The sequence below is a fragment of the Salvia splendens genome, chromosome 6 (assembly GCF_004379255.2).
Source record: "Salvia splendens isolate huo1 chromosome 6, SspV2, whole genome shotgun sequence".
Taxonomy (NCBI): domain Eukaryota; kingdom Viridiplantae; phylum Streptophyta; class Magnoliopsida; order Lamiales; family Lamiaceae; genus Salvia; species Salvia splendens.
Window position 1 is genome coordinate 17,870,384 of NC_056037.1, and position 20,432 is coordinate 17,890,815.

Here is a 20,432-nt window from a genome sequence, read left to right on the forward strand (position 1 = left end):
TCTATTTGTATTTTGAATTTTCATTTTATTGCATTTGGAGAAGTCAATAAATTTTTAAATTTTTTATATGTATTGGTTATGAATTTAGCCTTACTTTGGTACTATACGTACTCTATACTGAACGAGATTGGCCGGTTAAGATATTGAAATGCATGAAACAAAAATAATGTAAATAAATGTAGATTTGGAAAACAATAATAATGTGAATATATTGACAAATGATTTGGCGACAGATTGGAGTTCTAAAAGTCTCCTTCCATTTCAGCACGACAAATTTAGTTCTAAAGTAAAAACAAGATGTCGTGGAGAAGATATCCGTATCAAGTGCACTTTATCGTCGAAAGATGCATTAACGGCATACCGTTGAGATGCATTCTTGATCTTATTTTACTATAAAGTTATAACACTCTCTCCATTTCCTCATAATTGAAGTGAAACTTTTTCGGCACGGAGTTTAATTGATATTTAGTACAGTATGTTAAGTAGATAGAGAAAAATTACTTTATATTTGGTCAACAAAACTTGTGCATCTTGATCTTAGTTTACTCTAAAGTTTATAGTATTACACTAAAAGGGCAAGTATTTGGTAGGATTTTAAAGATAATCAAGTTTAAAGACATGTACGATATAGTCCATATTAATGAAAAGTAGTTTCATATCGCGCAAGGTACACAGATTTTATTTAACCCAAGCTGAAGATGGAAAAAATAGAACTTGCAAAAAGCAAGAAATATATTTAAAAATTTATATTTATGCGTGTCATCGCAAGACCATTTTTAGAGAAAATATGGAAATTTTGTCTAATGGTAAAATTTGTATGTTTCCATTCATAAAGAATGTCTCGATAAATAAGAGAAACAAAAACAAATGTGCATGAATTTTGGAGACCAAGCATGACTTCAATTCATTATACTCTCTCCGTCTCCAAAGAATATGCACTGTGGGGTCGACACGAGTTTTAATATAAAATTAGTGAAGTAAGAGAGGGGTAGAGAGAAAAAGTAAATAAAGTATTGTTAGTGGAGAATGAGTCTCACTTCATTAGAGAGAAAAGACTTTCTAAAATTAGAAAGCGCATATTCTTGAGGGACGGAGGGAGTACAATATTACTTCCCCCATCCCACAAAAGATGTCTCATTTTCCTTTTTTTAGTTTGTCCTACAAAAGATGTCACATGATTTCCATTAGCCTGCAAATTCGGGTACCCGAACCCGAAATCTCAAAAATATCATACCCAATACCCGACCCGTATGTGAGTTCGGGTACCCGACCCCAACAAATCGGGTACCCATAAACCCGAAATTATTATATTTCAAATTTATTCTATTTATATAAATTATATTGTGATGAGAATACAAATTATTAAAAATAACACAATACTATTAGTACTATTTATTGACTATTATTAAAAGTTTACACTTCAATTTTAATGCTTTAACTTTCTCTACATTATGATTCTACGACCATATATATTTGAGAGAACATCTTTTTTAGTACATCAACTATCTTAAACGAGCAAATTTGGTCCGTAACATTCCATAATATCTTTTAAGGTCCATCAACTATAAGTTAATATCAATTCAACTACTTTTTGGCTATTTCCAATATTTTCATGATCAAAGTACCCTTAAAGCCAATGAGGGCAATTCAAATCTATTTACCCTCTCTTTTTCATTAAAATATGTAATTTGGGATAGTTGATGTACCACAAAAGATGTTCCCTCTCATTTTAATTTCAAAATAAAAATATCTTAATGATATTAATATTCTATTACTATTAATTATTTACATTTAGTTTTACTTATTTGTAATATTTTAAATCATTGTACTATATTTAATATTAATAGTGAAATAACTTAGATATAAATATACGTAAACATTATACTTATACAATATTTGTATATGAAAGTAGTTCAATTTATTAGATGGAATATTAATTTTTCAATCTTAAAGCTATACATAGAATATGTTATTTTTAAGTGCAATACAAAATTGATGATTAAAAATAAATTAAAATTTATTAGCATACATAGAATCTTAAATAATTCAAAGAGCTAAGTTTTATTTTATCTACTCTTATGTAGTAATTATAGTCTAAAAAAATTAGTTGTGATTATCAATAATCAATTTAATAAAAAGACAATGACATTCTTAGTTGAACATATGATTAATTTAAATCTATGATTGTTTAATTAAATAAAAAATAAATAGTTGCTATCAATTGTTTAGTATCATACTGTCGCGTCTTAACATTATCATTAGGTCATTTACAACCTCATGAAAAATCAATAGTTTCTATCAATTCGTGAATCATATTTTTTCTACTTTATTAAATTTTTATTTCAATGTAGTATATATTATATATTATGATTAACTTAAATTTTCAGTTTAATAAAATTACAAGATTCACTAAAATAAAATATTTATCTTAGTTTTATCTAAATAATTGAGAATGTAACCATATAAAAGTATTAACTAGCACTAGAAAGTAATATCATAACATTCAAATAAGGTATGATATATATTAATAATATTAATAATAATAGTATAAGATCTATTAAACTTAGTCCCTAACAAATTAGAAGAAAGAAAAAAGTGGATGAATAAAGAGATTGAATTGTCCTTCACGGCCTTAAGGGTACTTTGGTCATGAAAATATTGGAAATAGTTAAAAAGTAGTTGAATTGATATTAACTTATAGTTAATGGACCTCAAAAGATATTATGAATGTTACGGACCAAATTTGCTCATTTGGGATAGTTGATATACTAAAAAAGATGTTCCCTCTATATATTTATATAATAGATATTAGACAAATAGACATTACTCAAAAGAGATTCAAAATAAATTTTTTAAAATTTTAATTAAACATGTAATAAAACGGAGAAAGCATAACTATATATTGAAAAGATAAAGTAAGAACATATATGATGCAACATGATGTTTAAATAAAAATACTTATCACAAATATATAATTAATCGGGTACCCTAATACGGGTTTCGGGTACCCTAAACCCGAAAAATCCTAACATTAACTACTCAAACCTGTACCCGAACCCATAATTTCGGGTACCCAAAACCCATCGGGTATTGGGTCGGGATCAGATATACCCAAAACCCGAGAACTAAATTTTCACCCCTAATTTTCATATTTGGAAAAAGTTCTCTCTCATATCAATATAAAAATTATATTTTCTCTATACATTTAACACATGAAACAAAATCTCCAAAATCCCATGTCATCACATAAATGTGACATCTTTTTGTGGGACGGGGGAGTATATTATATCAGTAATCATGTCCAAATGGACAAAGGGGCATACAAAAAAGTATGAACATATGGAGTTGTCAATTCACAACCCTGACCCATCAGCCATAATGAAGCGGGTTTGGACCCATATGTTAAAAGAACTCCAATTAAGTCATATTTTAAACTCATGCCTAAGATCATTAGAAATAGGCCCATGAACAACCCGGACCAAACCTAGGAGCTAGCCCAGTTAGGCCCAAACAAGACCCGCAACTATAAAATTTTATACTCCCTCCGTCTCACTCAAAATATCCATATTCTTGAATGACACGAGATTTTAAGTGGAGTAGTTGAGTGTGATAAAATAGAATAAAAATGTAATTGATTATTTTAATAAGGAGAGAGAAATGAGGGATTTATTTTTCAATATAGAAAGTTGACGTCTTGAGTTGAACAAACTAAAAAGAAAAGATGAACATCTTGAGTGTTAGGAGTATTATAATTATATTTCTTCTAATAGTGACATAATTTTAATTATATTTATCCTAATATTTATATTAATTTATAGTTTTAAAATTCCTAATTACATTTGAACTTTCTTAAAAATAATTACAGTGAATTTGAAGGTAAATACTCTCTGTGTCCCACCAATGATCTTTTTTCGTCCATAAATGACCCATTACTTAGTACTACAAGTAAATAATTAAAATATCCGCCTCCCTTTTTTCTCTTACTTTATTCCTCATTTATTATTTTAAAATTTCAACAACCTTTCTCTCTATCTAAACTCCTTAAAGTTAGAGTGCATAAAATTCGGCCGTCTTAGATAGAAATAATCCGTCTTAGATAGAAATAATATTCCCTGAATGAAGAAAATATTTATTCCATCCATTAAATAAAAATATGAGCATTTGAAATGACACGATAATTAATAAAAAAATTAGTAAAGTAAGAGAAGCAAAAAATGATAGTTAAAATAGTGTTAGTGGATAGTGAGACCCACATTATTATTAGTGTGAGTTGTAATGGTGGGTCATAATGGCCAAGATGATACGAAAATTTATGCACTCTAAGGAGTTTACATAGAGAAAGAAAGGATTGTTGAAATTTTAAAAATAGAAAAATATTAATATAGTAAGAGGAAAAAGAAAGTTGGATATTTTAATTATTTACTATGCGCCGAATTGTAAATAAATTGATGTGTATGAGTAATGTCTTGGAGACCACTTTTAATAAATGGAAAGGGCCATATTTTTATGGGACAAAGGAGGTATTTACTATTTAATAATTAATAATGTAATCCATTTGCAATCATCTCATGATCGGGATGGATCCAAATTTATAAAAGAGTGAACCACAAAAATGGTCCCTGGACTATGGGTTTATCTCGCCCATAGTCCCTAGCAATGGCGGATCCAGGAACTAAATATCGTGGGGTCGAATCAAATAATAAATATTTAAAATAATTATTTTTATAAACATATATTTTAATTTTAATAATTCATATGAGTATCAATTCTGAAAACAACATACTTTCTCTGTGTCTTTTGGATACGAAATTTAAAAAAAATATTTAAGTAGTAGAAAACAATAAAGTACTAGGAGATAAGATTAAATAAAGAATCAAATAGAAAAGAAAGTAAGATAAATTTTATTATATTTTGAAAAAAATGACTTACTTTAGTTGGACGTGCTAAAAATGATATGAGTTCGTTTATTGGAGGTCGGAGGAGTTTTAAAAACTAAAATTATTTGAATATGAATAATAAGATTGAAAATTTAATTTATATAATTAAATAGAAGAAATTTAAAAATATTTAGTTTATATAAGTATTTGTTTATTTTACAATTAATTGAAATTATTAGATGGGAATATATTTTTAATTGACTTTTGAGAATGAATACAAATAAATAAATAAAATTCAAAGCCCATTCTAAAATTAAATACTCCACATAATTGAAGATATTTAATCTTTTAAATTTAGTTATTGTTGATAATAATTTAATTGTAGTTCACGAGGTAAATATAGGGAAGAAGAAATAATAATGACATCTCCATTCTCTCTCATCTCCCTCTGCGCAAAATCTATTTCCATTCATCTCTCTTCGAAATGAAATATTGGAAGAACTCTTCTGTATTCTCACCATCTCGACAACTGCCTCCCCTGTCGTGATGCCGCCGCCGAATTCCGGACTCATTTCTTTCTTTTCTCTCTATGCCCAGTCTCCTCTCACAATCTCACACTGCGTGAGGTGGGGCGAAGACGCGAATGCCGTAGGGTCGGAGGGTGAAGAAAGTAGCTTTCCGGCGGCACGCCGGGGCCGGTGGTGGGGTAGGCCGACCCCATCCGACCCCACCTGGATCCGCCGCTGGTCCCTAGACTTTAAAAATATCGTCAGACATCCCTAGACTAAGGGTTTATCTCGAAATTGATCATTTTGTCATTTTTTGATACGAAAATACCTTTTTAGGGTTTGGCCAATTTGATCTTTTTAAAGTTTTAACATTTTAAATCGGATATTATTTCAGTGATGTATTAAATCTGATATTATTTCAAAATTATCATTCTTTTTCCCTTTTGTCATCCTTCACTTTGCTTCTTTATTTCAATATTATATTTAATTTTATAAAATTAAATTGTAAATTTAAAACTTTAAATATCAATAAATTTTTATCAATTAAAATTATTAATTAATGACACTATAAATATTGATTAAAACTATTAATTTTTGTTATTTAATACTCCCTCCGTCCCCGAATAAGAGTCGCTAATTTCCTTTTTGGGCCGTCCCCCATTAAGAGTCACTCTTTATTTTTACCATAAATGGTAGTAGGTCCCACATTCCACTAACTCACTCCACTCACATTTTATTATAAAACCAATATAAAAAAAGTGGGTCCCACATTTCACTAACTTTTTCAACCAACTTTTCTTTATATTTCTTAAAACTCGTGCCCGGTCAAATAACGACTCCTATTAGGGGACGGAGGGAGTATAATATTCAACTGAATCGAAGAATTACATAAAAACCATATTAATCATGATGGAAAAATAAGAGCTATTCTACTTAGCCTTCGTTCGGTTGTTATAATTGCTTGTGATTATATATTATGAAGTTGACTAAAAATTTGATACTACTAAAATTTTTAAATAGGAGTATTTTGTTTAAATTTTCTAGTTAATTTTGAATGTTTTCAAATAATTAAACGAAAATTATATTAGTCTTACATTAGATGCATATTTATTTCAGAATAATCGTGTTATATGATCTATTTATGATTAAAACTATTAAATATTGATTAAAACTAAGTTGGCGTCTGCATGCCTTATTGATTAAATATTAGACACTATCAAATATTGATTAAAACTATTAATTTTTGTTATTTAATAATTTTAATAATTAATAAAAATTTATTGATATTTTAAAATATAAATTTAAAATTTAAATTTATAAAATTAATCTAATATTGAAATAAAGAAACAAAAGGGAAGGATGACAAAAGGGAAAAATAATTTTTTTTTGAAATAATATCAGATTTAGTACTCCACTGAAATAATATCAGATTTAAAATGTTAAAAGTGTAAAAAGACCAAACTGCCCAAACCCTCAAAAGGGTATTTTCGTATCAAAAAATGGCAGAAGGGCCAATTTTGAGATAAACTATTAGTTCAGGGATGTCTGGCGATATTTTTAAAGTCCATGGACTATGAGCGAGATAAACCCATAGTCTAGGGACCATTTTTGTAGTTCACTCTTTATAAAAAGACCCAACTCAACCCACTTTATCGGTGGCCCTGGACTAGGTTAGCCCCAACAAGAGAATGTCATTGCCACATTATGGATGAAGAAGTATATTTTAGATGGGAAGCAAATAAAAATGGACTTGGTATGAAATTAGTACAACTACCCTCAAACTTATTTTCACTAACTCTTTGTTTCATAATTGACATTTATATCTAGCAAATTTTTAGCTAATCTGCAATTTGAAAGACTTAAAAATATGATACGATCTGTATTACGCGACATGCGCATGTGATTATTAAATAGTAAGACGCTAAAGCAAAAGAAGAAGAAGAAGAGAGAATCAACCAGTGTTGTGCATTCCGGCAGCAATGCCCTTCATGGTCAAGATGAGGGTATCTTCCAATCCTGGCGCATAGTCGCTGGTGGGGTTTAGGTTGACGAGGTCTGCATGAGTGGAGTTGGGCTCCACATGGTACTCGGGATCACGTATCCGCTTCAGCGTGTAGGCTTGGCACACGTTCAACGTCGTGATGTACGAGTCGCGCAGCCTCAGCCGTTGCTTCAAGTACGGGTTCCCTTCCAAGAGATCCTTATGCCCTGCGATCTGCAGCACAAGGGACTTCGTCTCCTCGTAGTTTGACCTCAGTTTCTCGCCGAAACCCCAAAGCTCTTCCGAGACCAGGAGCTTGTCGTACAAGGACGCGATGCTCGGGTCTCCCTTGGCTAACACCATCTCCAGAAGGTCGATTGTCACTCGGAAGAAAGGCCATTTGTTGTACATGTCTTGTAGCATCATCAGCTTATTCTCATCCTTTATCGCGTGTTTGAATGCCCCTCCGAACCCTAGCCACACCGGGAGATGGAATCTCGTCTGCGTCCACGCGAAGATCCATGGGATTGCACGCAGTGACTCGATCCCTCCGCTAGGCTTCCGTTTTGATGGCCGGCTCCCGATGTTCATCCTACCATACTCCATCTCAGGGGTGGCCTAATTAATGAGATTTACTGCATTAGTATTCATCAACAATATACGTGTTTGGTAGACATGTTCAGATAACATAAGATTTCTAGAGTAATATGGGATTTAAGACAAAACTGGGCTTTATATGCCTAACATGGGCCTCATTTTATCTACTAAACAATCAAATAAGGCCGTATAACTTATACACCCTCCGTCTGTGATTAAATGTCTCATATTTGACCAGCACGGGTTTTAAGAACTTGTTTGACTTTATGTAATAAGTGGGTAAAAAAGTTAGTGGAATGTGAGACCTACTTTTATATATTGATTTTATGAGTGGAATGAGTTAGTGGAATGTAGGGTCCACTTACCAAATAACAATAGTAAAAATGAAATGAGACATTTATTGGTGGACGGACGAAAAAGGAAAAATGAGACATTTAATGGCAGACGGAGGGAGTATCTTGGCCTTATCTAGGCTACCAAACAAGCGTGACTAATTTACTTACAAGGCGGAAGTACTCAACAAAGCGTGGCTCTTTGAAGACGATGGACCGGTACTCCTCCGTGGCAACATCCGTGATCTCGTCAAGCAGCTTGCGCCACTCGGGATTCGGGGAGACGGGAGGGTTCATGCCATGCTCCAGTGTGGCCGAAGTGTAGCGTTGGAGTGTTCTAAAACAGAGGTTCTTCTCGCCAAAGGACTGCTCGATTACTTCTCCCTGGAGTGTGACGCGGAGAGACCCTTGCACGCTCTCCGGGGGCTGAGACAATATAGCCAGGTGAGTCGGGCCGCCTCCTCTCCCAACAGTTCCGCCACGGCCGTGGAACATGGTCAGCTTCACGCCGTACTTGTTGGCCACTTTGATGAGCTCCTCCTGAGCCTTGTAGAGCTGCCACGCTGCTGACAACCTGCCCGCATCTTTGCCCGAGTCCGAGTACCCGAGCATGACTTCTTGCTTACCGTCAATCCTCTCCTTGTACCACTCGATCGAGAAAAGACGCGCAACGGAAGCAGGAGCAGCCACCAGATCAGCCAGCTTCTCGAAGAGCGGGACGACTCTTAGAGGTTTCTTCACGCGGCACTCGCGCTGTAGGAGCTCCACCGCCAGCACGTCTGAAGGTGCAGTTGCCATTGATATGATGTATGCCCCGAAGCAGTCCGGATGGAGCTCCGCCAGCACCTCGAACGTGCCAAGGACATCAGCGATCTCTTCCGTTTTCGGGAGATCGGATCCGAACAGGGGACGTTTGCTGCTCAGCTCGGAGAGGAGCCATTCTTGCCTCCTCTCCTCCGACCAGTCTCGGTATGAGCCTATGTCCAAGTGCTTTGTCACGGCGTCTAGGACATCAGTGTGCCTCTCCGACTCTTGCCGTATGTCTAGCCTCACCAAGGACAGCCCAAACGTGGAGACCTGGCGGAGAAAATCGAGTAGGCATCCATCGGCTATTGAGCCATCCCCGGAAGCATTTAGGGATCTATAGCACAACTCAAGAGGCTCCAACAACTGTGCATATACATATATATTAGTAGGGATATCATCAAATGCAAACTTTACATATTGTATAAACTCCAAACTATGATCTGAACCGTTAGAAAATGTCAACAGAAGCAAAATAACAGTTGACGCTGTGTTAACATTGTGTTGATATTAAAATCTTAAAATTTTACACTGTGTTGACATTGTGTTGAAGAGTTTGGAGTTTGTACGATATATAGAGTTTGCATTTTATCACTACCTTATATTAGTATTACAACATATATTAAGTACTAATATGAAAGGAAAATGTAAAAGAGAACCTGTTGAACAGAGGTGAATGTCTGGTCTTCCGGGATATCCGATGTTCCTTGAGTTAATAAATGGCGAGAGCGCTCGCGTGTTTGGTAGAGCCTATCCCTCACATCTCCGAGGATGACACGATAGGGTTCGCTAACAGATATCGTTTTCCAAAACTCTATCACCCAGGCCAACAATGGTTAAAAATGTAAGCAGATAGTGAGGAGGCGTAATTAGTTTTAGAGGTTACCAATGAAATGCTTTGCATCTCTATTAGAAGATCTGTGGAGTTCATCAGCTCGGGCACGAAGCTCTTCGTTGCAACGCCACATGGATAACTAGGAAAAAACAGCAGTTAGAAATATAGAAAGGAAGTCATGATCAAACAGTAAGTCGCACTCACCGCAAACATAAGCTCCTCTATTTGGGAATAGTACAAGTTAGCAGCCATCATTCTGGCCAACAAGCATACGTCCCTCGTCACTTCAGGAGTAACCCTTGGATTGCCTGCAACCATCCACAGATCCGAACACCATGCAACCTTACCATTTTCAATAAACACTACATACTGAAAAAGAAAAAGGAAATTAGTATACCATCGCGATCTCCGCCCATCCAGGAAGAAAATTGGAGTAGAGGAGCATTGTACGGGATGCGCTCATTGATCCCGATATTCTTCAGTGCTGTGTCAACACGGCGCAGAAATTTTGGGACGCCTTTGCAGATTGTTTCATGGAAGTAACTCATCCCTGCCCTCATTTCGTCTTGGGGGTTAGGAGGGGTCCTTCGTATTTCATCAGTTCGAAAAGAAGCTTGAATCTGAAAAACAGATGATCAGAAGTAAAGTTATCATACAAATGAATGACTAGTAAAGTACCTCCCTCTGCAAAGCCTCATCCAGCTCCTGTTTATCATCAGGAGTTATGTCTTTGGCATACAATTGTGCTAAGCAATTACGGATCCTGAGATTGAAGATTTAAGAAAGTAGTCACAAGAAAATAATAAATAGTAGGGAGTAGTTATAAGACCAACAACCTTCCGTGCTTCTGAAGCAACGATCTTCGAACAGCCTGGGTGGGATGAGCGGTGAGGACCAAATCCACGGTCTGATTCTTCAACGCATCAAAAACTTGTTGAGGCGACTTCTTCAACTGAAAAACCAACCTCTTGAGAGTCTCTTCTATGTCCGACTCAGTCGTTGCATTGCTCTCGTCGGTATAATCCCCTTTCCTGGTCTTGTTGCGCCTCCGAGAGGAAATCTGGACCTCCTCGGCCAAGTTGGCCAAGTTGAGCATGTTTGAAAAGGCTTTCGCAATCACAATTGAATCCCCTGGATCCAAATTTGTAAGCCTATTCCCAAGCTCTTCCAACTTTTTCAGATCTCGCTTTCTCTCGTACTCTGCAGAAAGCTCGTAGCAGTCTTGCACCTGCCAACATTACATAACCAACAAATTAAGTGATCTATATTAAAGGAAAAATATGTACTACTATTACCGTTTCCCTGAGCTGTTCTCCATGCAAGCTTTGAAGAATGTCCAGGAATCGATCCACAAGCAGTGCGTCGTACTCGACCAGCTTGTCGTCGTCCGAGACTTTCCCGGGGGCCAAAGCCCTCAGCTGGGCATCAATAGATGCCATGTTTTTTCCTTGCCGTCACCAAATTTTTTTATAATCACCTAACTAAAACATAATTTAATAATAGTGGCTTCATGCAAAAATCTCCTAATAATAGTGGCTTCATGCAGAGTGTGAGTGGCTATGATGGTGTACCTAAATTTATCATACAATGTACAAATAGAAAGCTAGAGATCCAAAGACTACGGCCGATGTTGGTATCTATTTATAGATAATGACTTTGTATTCCTGTTTTTATTACCAGACTCCAATCCACTCCTTTCTTTTCATTTTCTTTTCCCTTCTCCTTCTTAAATTTTAAGTACTCATTTATCCACTAATACTCCCTTCATCTCATAATATTTGTTACACTTCCGATGATCAACGCGAGAGTTTAGAAAATGTTATTTATGTGTTAAATGGAGAGGGAAAATATAATTTTATATATTAATGTGAAAGATAACTATTTCAAAAAATTAAAATGTGTCATCTTTTATGGGACAAATTAAAAGGAACGTGTGACATATAATTTGAGACAGAAAGTTACCAACGAATTTTAGCATGCATAGACCTTAATATGAGGATTAATCACATTTAAAGTCTCTTTGCACTATTTTGAGATACTTTTATAACTCCATTTCTTTTCATTTTTTTACTGCAATATAATGGCATCTCGTCGAGGGCCTGAACCTATCCGGCTGTCCGGCCGGGATGAGCTAGCGGCGGGACGCTGATGCGGGTGTCCAGCCTCGTGGGGCTTCTCAGTGTGGGTGTCCCGTCACTTAGCTTATTTTATTATTATTATTTTGAAAAAAATTAAACAAAAATTTAAAATTAATAAAAATTTTCCACTTTCCCAATATTATTGTTTTCCCCCCTTTTTATTTTTTCATTTTATCATCTAATTCATCTTAAAATCATCTATAAATACCCCATTAATTGCATAATTTTGTTCACACAAAAAAAACTACTCTCTCCGTCCACAAAAAATAGTCCTATTTGTGCACGACATGAGTTTTAATGAAAATTGGTAAAGTAAGAAGATGGGAGAAAAAGTATGTAAAGTAAGAGATATAGAGAAAAAGTAGGTAAAGTAGAGAAAAAATTCCATAGTCAAGGAATACCAAGGTGACAATCCTATTTGGTATGTCACACGCTTAAACTTTTGACAAATGGAAATATATATAACCTCAATTCCAACTAGATATATAAAATATGGAAACAATCTAAATATAAATGTACACCATTTATTATATGGGAAATTTATGCATATTCTATACTATATAATAGACACACTATATATAAACACTAATATATATACCCACATAATATATAGTAATTGAAATGACGAGCAATCTTTTTTTGAATAGTAGTTTTAGTTTATAAAATTTTTATTTAATTGCTTTAAATTGCAAGAATTATTTGTCTTATTTTTTTGAAGAAGTTTTTTCATGATATACTGAAAATGATTAATGTAATTAAATTAGTCTTATAACTATTATTAATAATAAAATGAGATTATCTTATTATTACTAACTATTTTTATAATTAAACATAATGTATAATATTCATACAGTTAATATATACACTATATAATTACCCATATAATTATTTAATTTATACACTACATAATCATTTGTATGTATTAATTTAATTTATATAGTATTTAATGCCATCAAATTTAAAGTTATAATTACACTTTTTATCTATCTACATTTTTTATTTATAAAGAAGAAAAAAAGTAATCTCCTAAAAATCTTAAAATGAGTGACGTGATCTTTTTTTTTTATATTAATTTACGTCTAAGATGTCTGAGTGAATAAATAATTTAATAACGTTTAATTCATCAAAATGATGAACCTATGTATATATAATATAGTATGTGCGCATATATAGTGTAGTACTGCATAGAATGTGCACTCTTTCCATACAATAAATGTGTACATTTATATTTGAATTGTTTCCATATTTCATATATCTAGATGGAATTGGGGTTATGTATATTTCCATTTGTCAAAAGTTTAATGGTGTGACATACCAAATAGGATTGCCACCTTGGTATTTATTTGCACTCTAAGAATTAAATTATGTACTAGTTTTTAATGTAATTTTAAGTATTTTAATTATGTAATTTTTAGAAATTCGTAATGTAAATTTTAAACTTTTTATGAAGTTTTATGTTGTTTTATTATTGTAAATTGAAGAAATGAAATAGCGAGACTCATGAATAATGAAGAGAAGAGATGGTTAATGGATGAATGGTTGTAGGTACTGCCTATTGAATAAAGGATGAGGTAAAAGTGGTGTGAGGCGCATGAATAGTGAAGGAAAGAGATGATTAGGAGATGAGTGTTGTGGATGACCTTAGTTGACATAAATCTTACTCTAAAGTCTAAATGATCTGCTGTGCGTCTAGAATGAGCGCCTCACTTAGGCGATTGAGCCATATCACCCATTTTAAACTTATCATTAACTTCATAGTGCACTCCTTCTCCTGATAAGAATGCCACTTCATAGAGCAAGAGCACTAAGAAATCGACTGAGAATGTTTGTATTCATCCCAAACAATTCGGAGATTAGTGAAATAACTGCTAACATCGGTGAATCTTCTTGCGAAAACCGACCTCGAAGATCAGTCCAAATTGAAACGGCATCATCCAAAAACATTTTGCTAGAAAAAATTTGAGTTGAAACTGAGTTTCGAAGCTAGGAAACCACCATACTGCTACAACGAATCCATGAGGTTACAGCGAATCCATGAGGGATAAAACATATTATTAGGCTTAGGACAAGGAAGAGAACAACCAATAAATATCGGTTTGTTCTTCGCCAAGAGAGCGGTGGTGGAACGGCTCCAATTGATGTAATTGGAACCGATTAGTTGTTGAGAGACGAGCTGAACACCGAGATTATCACTCGGATGGAGAAAATAAAGACTCATTTAATAGTCACAGATTTTGCGTCGTGCCACCATGGATGAAAGCTGAAGAGAAGATCGTGAAGAAAAAAAATCAACAAATGCTCAAGTTTTCAATCAACTGATACCATGTAAAATATGGGGAATCAGAGACATCCGTATGAATTTATAAAGATGAATTTAAGAAGATAGTATGAAGATGAATATAAGTAGAGAAAAAGGAAAGATGTTTCTCTATATTATTTCTATGGGACAAACGAATAGTGAAATATGATATATTTCAATGGGACAAATGGAGTAACTAACAAGATAACTACCTAACAATTGTCATCTTAACTAACTTTAACAAGTTGCGAGCTCCTTCCCTTCTTCACCTTTTATATGCGGCCTCATCAGGCTAACACAGCTGACCCATAGTTGCAACATCTGTCATTACTTGTGACTAGTTTTTCATTTTTTTTCTTGTCTGCCAATACTTGTCTAATAATAATGTGTCTCACTATCCACAACTCACCAACACTACTTTAACTACCATTCTCTTCGCTCTTACTCTACCAATTGTGCATTAATTTCCGTGCCATTTCAAAGGCCTATATTTTTATGGGATGCCGGAGTGTATAAAAGTAGGACCTATATTTCATTAGCTTTTTTAACTCACTTTCTATTATACTCCCTTCGTCCCACTCTAAGTGAATCATTTTTCTTTTTGAGATGTCCCAATCTAAATGACACATTTCTAAAAATAGAAACATCACGCTCTCTACTTTTTCTCTCCCTCTTACTTTATTCTCTCTACTTCACTCACAAAACAACACTACATAGAATCTCGTGCCGGAATAGAAATGCTCCACTTATAGTGGGACGGAGGGAGTATTTCTTAAAATCTGTGCCGAGTCAAAGGTATAACGTTTAATGGCTGATGTATGAAGTAGAAAATCTGTAGCTAAAAATAATATAGTCTATTATTTCAGGTTTCACAATAAGAATAGAAATAGATTAGTACTCTCTCCTTCCCTCTAAATATGGAACATTTGATTTTCGTCACAAGATATTATGTAGTGTTGTTTTATGAGTTAATGAAGAGAGAGTTAAGTAAGAGACAAGAAAAAGTAGAGAGAGTGTTGTTTCAATTTTTAGAAACGTTTCATTTTTAATGTGACAACCCAAAAATGAAAACGTTTCATCTCTAATGGGATAGATGGAGTATTGCATAATACGTTATTTAATATTTAAAATATAATAGTAGTAATTTAATACTACCTTCATCCCGCATTAACTGTCACATTTACTTTTCTGCACTCATTTTGTAAAAATGATAGTACATAGTTAAAGTGAAAAAATAGTAAAGTAAGAGAGAGAATAATGTAAATAAGGCTTTCTCTATCTTAGTCTCCCTCTTATTTTACTATTTCTCGATGTTAACTATTTATTACTCATTTTTATAAAATGAGTGCCGAAAAGCAAATGTGACAGTTAATGCGGGACAGAGGTAGTAAGTAAACAAAATCTGATCCTGTCTAAATAGAAATTTAGAGGTATTATGTACGTAGAGATGTAATCAAATGCAAACTCTAAATATTGTACGAACTCCAAACTATGATTTGGACTGTTAGAAAATGTTAACAGATGATAAAATAACACAACAAAAAATGTCAACACAGTGTCAGCGGTTGATGCTGTATTGACATTTTCTGTTGCTGTTATTTTGTCATCTGTTGACATTTTCTAACGGTTCAGATCATAGTTTAAAGTTTATACAATATTTAGGGTTTGCATTATATCACTACCCACATGTATTTATCTTTTATTTGAATTTGGGACAACTATTTGTTTGCAATAGAGAGAAGAGATTGGAGTAGAATACTTTCTGTCGTGCTTTATTTCTGTTCATTCTTCTCCATAATATACGATTCAATACAATGTATTTTAGGTAAAGAATAACCTATTTCTAGACTAAATGATAATGTATAAATTATAATATTTTCTCGTAATTTTTTTCTTTCTTCACTTGGTAATTGCTTGACTTTGGGATATTTGACACTCCCTTTCATGTTGAGCAATGACATCCCCGATACTCAACTTGATCAAGACTTCTTTGAACAATTTAGGGTTCACTGCCTTTGTGAGTATATCAGCCAATTGATCTTCTGACCTTACAAATGGTAGTTCCACGATGCTTATGGCTGCTTTGTTGTCACAGAATAATTGACTCTTCTAAGTATGTGGAAATCCTATTTCTGTAAGCAGACGCCTTAACCATAATATCTCAGTCAATCCACTCTTGATTCCACGATATTCAGCTTCTGCACTTGATAAAGCTACCACCTTCTATTTTTTACTTTTCCAAGTGATTAAGTTACCTCCAACAAAGCTGAATTATCCTCCCAGTACATTTTTGATCTATAGGATTACTTGCCACAGTCTGCATCAGTATACCCATCAATCTCCAGGTCCTCATTTTTACTTAGCAATTCTCCATGGCCAATCGTCCCTTTCAAATAACGGACTATCCTCAATGCAGCATCCATATGATTTGTTTGAGGTCAGTGCATAAACTGACTTATAACTCCAACTGCATATGCAATATCAAGTCTTGTGTGTGTAAGATAGATCAACTTACCCACAAGACGTTGATACTCCCCTCGATCAGCCAGCTCTGCATTATCCTCAAAATTCAAACCATGATTCACCATGATCGGAACATCTGAAGGTTTGCAGTCCAATAGCCCAGTTTCAGTTAGGAGATCAAGAACGTACTTCTTATGTTGGAGGAATATCCCTTCTTTGGAGTGCAATACTTCGATTCCTAGAAAGTATTTCAATGGTCAAAGGTCCTTCATCTCAAACTGTCACGTCCGCCCCCTAAGGTTAATAAAAGCGGGCGATCGTGACTTAAAGGGGCTTAATGAACGGGCATAGAAGACTAGGGTTTCAATAAAAGTTTGACCAAAATTACAGTTCAATAATTAAAAAGACTAAAGGTAGTTATGTTTAATAAATGAAAGACCAAAGGTTTGACATTATTCAAAAGATAACGAGTTTTCAACATTTCATCAAAAAGTTTCAGGAAAAATAAATATAAGTAGAGAAAATAAAACATCACAGCGGAAGCATCCAAGAGAAGAGTGACGTCATGTGTGAAGACACAACGACATTCGGAGTTTAAGAACAACCATAGTTTGTTATTAATTCCTGCTCAACACCACCAACCGCTCGTCGCTGCTCAACCTGCACATAGAGAAAACATATGCAGGGCTGAGTACTTTTGAAAATACTCAGTGGCTCATGCCGAAAATATTTTAATTAAGAAATATATATTATCATGCCATACGTAAGTAACCATCGGGGTTTGAGCTTTAGAAAGGCCCGAGGCACTCAAAATATTTTCCATTGTTCAAAATAGCGACTGCGCAGTCATTTTTCCCCATCGTCGTCAACCATATCTGCCAATACATGACTTGGAATGTGGCCACAAACCAAGCCACTAGACCGGCCAGCCCGTATGCTAGCACACGATCTACCATAGGTGTACACTAATCCACGTAGGGTTTGCGGCCCTACGAGGACCCGAATTCGATTTATATAACAGTGGCCACAGCCACATCAGATAGGCACGTTAAAACAAATCACGGCATGATAATCGCTTAAAACCACCCTTATAGCTCCACAGTCATACTTAAAAGAGTTTAGTAAAATAAAACCCACAAATAATGTAGGGTAGAAAAGAAGCCCACCTCGACCGTTTAGATTTCAAGTATCGCTTTCCCTTTGATATCACGTTTAGCGCACGAATTTTCACCTTTAGATAAGGTATTCCCAATTAGTCACCAACATGGACTTAATATTATGCATGTCCCTAACTTTTCCCGTTTTCCCATCAACATATGGAAATCACATCATAGCATAACATCTTTGCATATCACATCATCTCGTCACATGTATAATTCATGTATGCCATTCAAAACATAAAAATATAGTTATTTTGCAAAGGTAGAAATCTGGCAGCACTGCGCAACCATTTTATAAAAATCATTTAAAAATCATCCGACTTCCGTTGGGGCTAAAACTTTACGACAAGGCAGTAGACTCATCAAATAACTTTCAGTTTAAATTTCATGTCAAAATACCTCTTTTAAGTCGGTCAAATCAAAGACGTAACCCACTGGTCGAGAAAACATATTTCTGGCAGAATTGCGCAGTCAACTTTAAAAATTCACCAAAAGTCCATCTTTTATCCAACTGAGTTGAAATTCACACACAACACAGAAGACATCATGAAGTTTACTCAGGAAAAAGAATCAATCAAATCGGAGTTCATTTGGTTGGTCAAAGATGAGTCGGAACTTACTGTTCGGAAATCACAGTTTCTCATGTTTTTAGGAATTCGAATTAGGGTTTACCCCTACTTATTCAAAATCAACCTTTTCATGGTTTTAACATACAAGCATGCTCAAAAGGGTCCTTAGACACATATTTTCATGAAATCACATATCATTCACCGAGGATTCATTAAATCATCAACCAATTGAAATCAAAATGCATTCACACATACGATTACACATTCCCACCGATTAAACCCTTAGATCTGCATTCCCTACACTCTCTACATGCATGAGAGAACAAAAGAAGAGTTGGGATGGAGAGGATGAAGAATAGAGGCTTGATTGTACCTTTCTTGAACAAAACAATCGGTAGAGACGATTAAAACTCTTGGTTCTTCGACAAACTCTTGGCGAATCGAAAGGATTTTGAGTGGAGTGGATGAACAAGTGGGAGAGGAGATGAAAAGTGGGAGGGGCGTGTGATTTGTGGTGGGAGGCGTGTGATTTGAGGTGGGGTTTAGGGTTAGGAGTTGTTCCTTTATTTATAGGATTAAGGAATAGAATAATTTACCATTAATTGAAGATTTGGGAGATTAATGGCATGAATATTTGATAGAGATTAGGGGAGGAAGTGGCGTGAATTTGAGGGAGGAATTAAGGTGAGATTTTCAAAAATCATGGCTAATTAATTAGCCTATGATTTTATTTGGTATTTTTACGGAGCAGAATAAAATAATACGGAGCAAGAAAATTAATAAAAATCCTCCCATATTAAATGGAAATAGGCGTGTGAAATATTCCTTCCACAAGGAATAATTTCCAAATCTTGAATAAAATAAGATAATGCAAGATTTGCTAGGATATTCCAATTAGACATGGAAAGAAATAATTAAGTGATCAAAATAAATAATGAATAATTTCTTCTCCCACAAGCTAGGAGATTTCGAAATCCCCTTAGGAATAATAATGGGGGCCGATTTTTCTCAAGAGAGAAATAAAGAATAATTGGCTTTGGATTTAATTGGATAATTATCCCAAACAAATAATTAAATCCAAGAAAATAGAATTGCTCTCCTTAAAATAATAGTGGTCGAAATTTCCACAATGAAAGGGGCAAGGTAATTATTTATGATTCTATTTAAATCTCACTCCCCAAAGATAATATAATTCACCGCAATATATTTCATTCCACATCAATTAATTTCAGCCACGTCATAACAACGTAAATGACTCGGTCAAATCAAAATTAGGTCACCACTTCAATCACATAGCAAATTGTCATTTAATTGCAGCAATCAAAGCAATAAATACAAATCACCTTAGGGTTCAAAAATTAGGGTTCGAAAAGTGGGGCGTTACATCCTACCACTCTTAAAAGAAATTTCGTCCCGAAATTTGGTACTCTCATAGGAAGAGTTCTGGGAATAACTCCATCGTCTTGTCCTCAAGCTCCCACGTGGCTTCTTCGTGCCCGTGGTTTCTCCACTGTACTTTTACGTAAGCAACTGGTTTATTTCTCACGTTCTCGACCTTTCGGTCTAGAATCGTTTGGGGTCTCTCCTCGTAGCTCAAGTCCGGGTTAAACGCGACTTCTTGGTAGTGAATCACGTGCTTTGGATCAACGATGTATTTCCGCAACTGCGACACATGAAAGACGTTGTGCACGTTCCCAAGGCTTGGGGGTAACGCCAAACGGTATGCAACAGGACCCACTCCTTCAAGGATTTCATACGGTCCAATAAATCGCGGTTTCAATTTTCCCTTGACACCAAAACGCGTTATCCCTTTCGACAGGGATACCTTGAGAAAGACCTTGTCGCCCGCTTGAAATTGCAAGTCGGTT

At 34.7% G+C, this 20,432-nt stretch overlaps 1 protein-coding gene and 1 long non-coding RNA gene across 2 annotated transcripts; both read right to left on the minus strand.

Annotated features, from left to right (window-relative positions):
- Positions 1–7,139: 7,139 nt before the first annotated feature.
- On the minus strand, positions 7,140–11,392 carry LOC121809756 (phosphoenolpyruvate carboxylase-like). The gene is made up of 9 exons (XM_042210541.1): positions 11,231–11,392; positions 10,772–11,163; positions 10,614–10,698; positions 10,333–10,555; positions 10,140–10,243; positions 9,987–10,074; positions 9,760–9,914; positions 8,468–9,466; positions 7,140–7,985 (listed from the first exon to the last, which is right to left on the minus strand). Exons 1-9 carry the CDS (start codon positions 11,372–11,374, stop codon positions 7,338–7,340), a joined length of 2,838 nt encoding a protein of 945 aa, XP_042066475.1. The 5' UTR covers positions 11,375–11,392; the 3' UTR covers positions 7,140–7,337.
- Positions 11,393–17,230: 5,838 nt separating this feature from the next.
- LOC121807578 lies at positions 17,231–19,248 on the minus strand. The gene is made up of 3 exons (XR_006051841.1): positions 18,938–19,248; positions 18,002–18,066; positions 17,231–17,495 (listed from the first exon to the last, which is right to left on the minus strand). It is a non-coding gene; the product is annotated as an uncharacterized LOC121807578 (long non-coding RNA).
- Between the last annotated feature and the right edge of the window lie 1,184 nt (positions 19,249–20,432).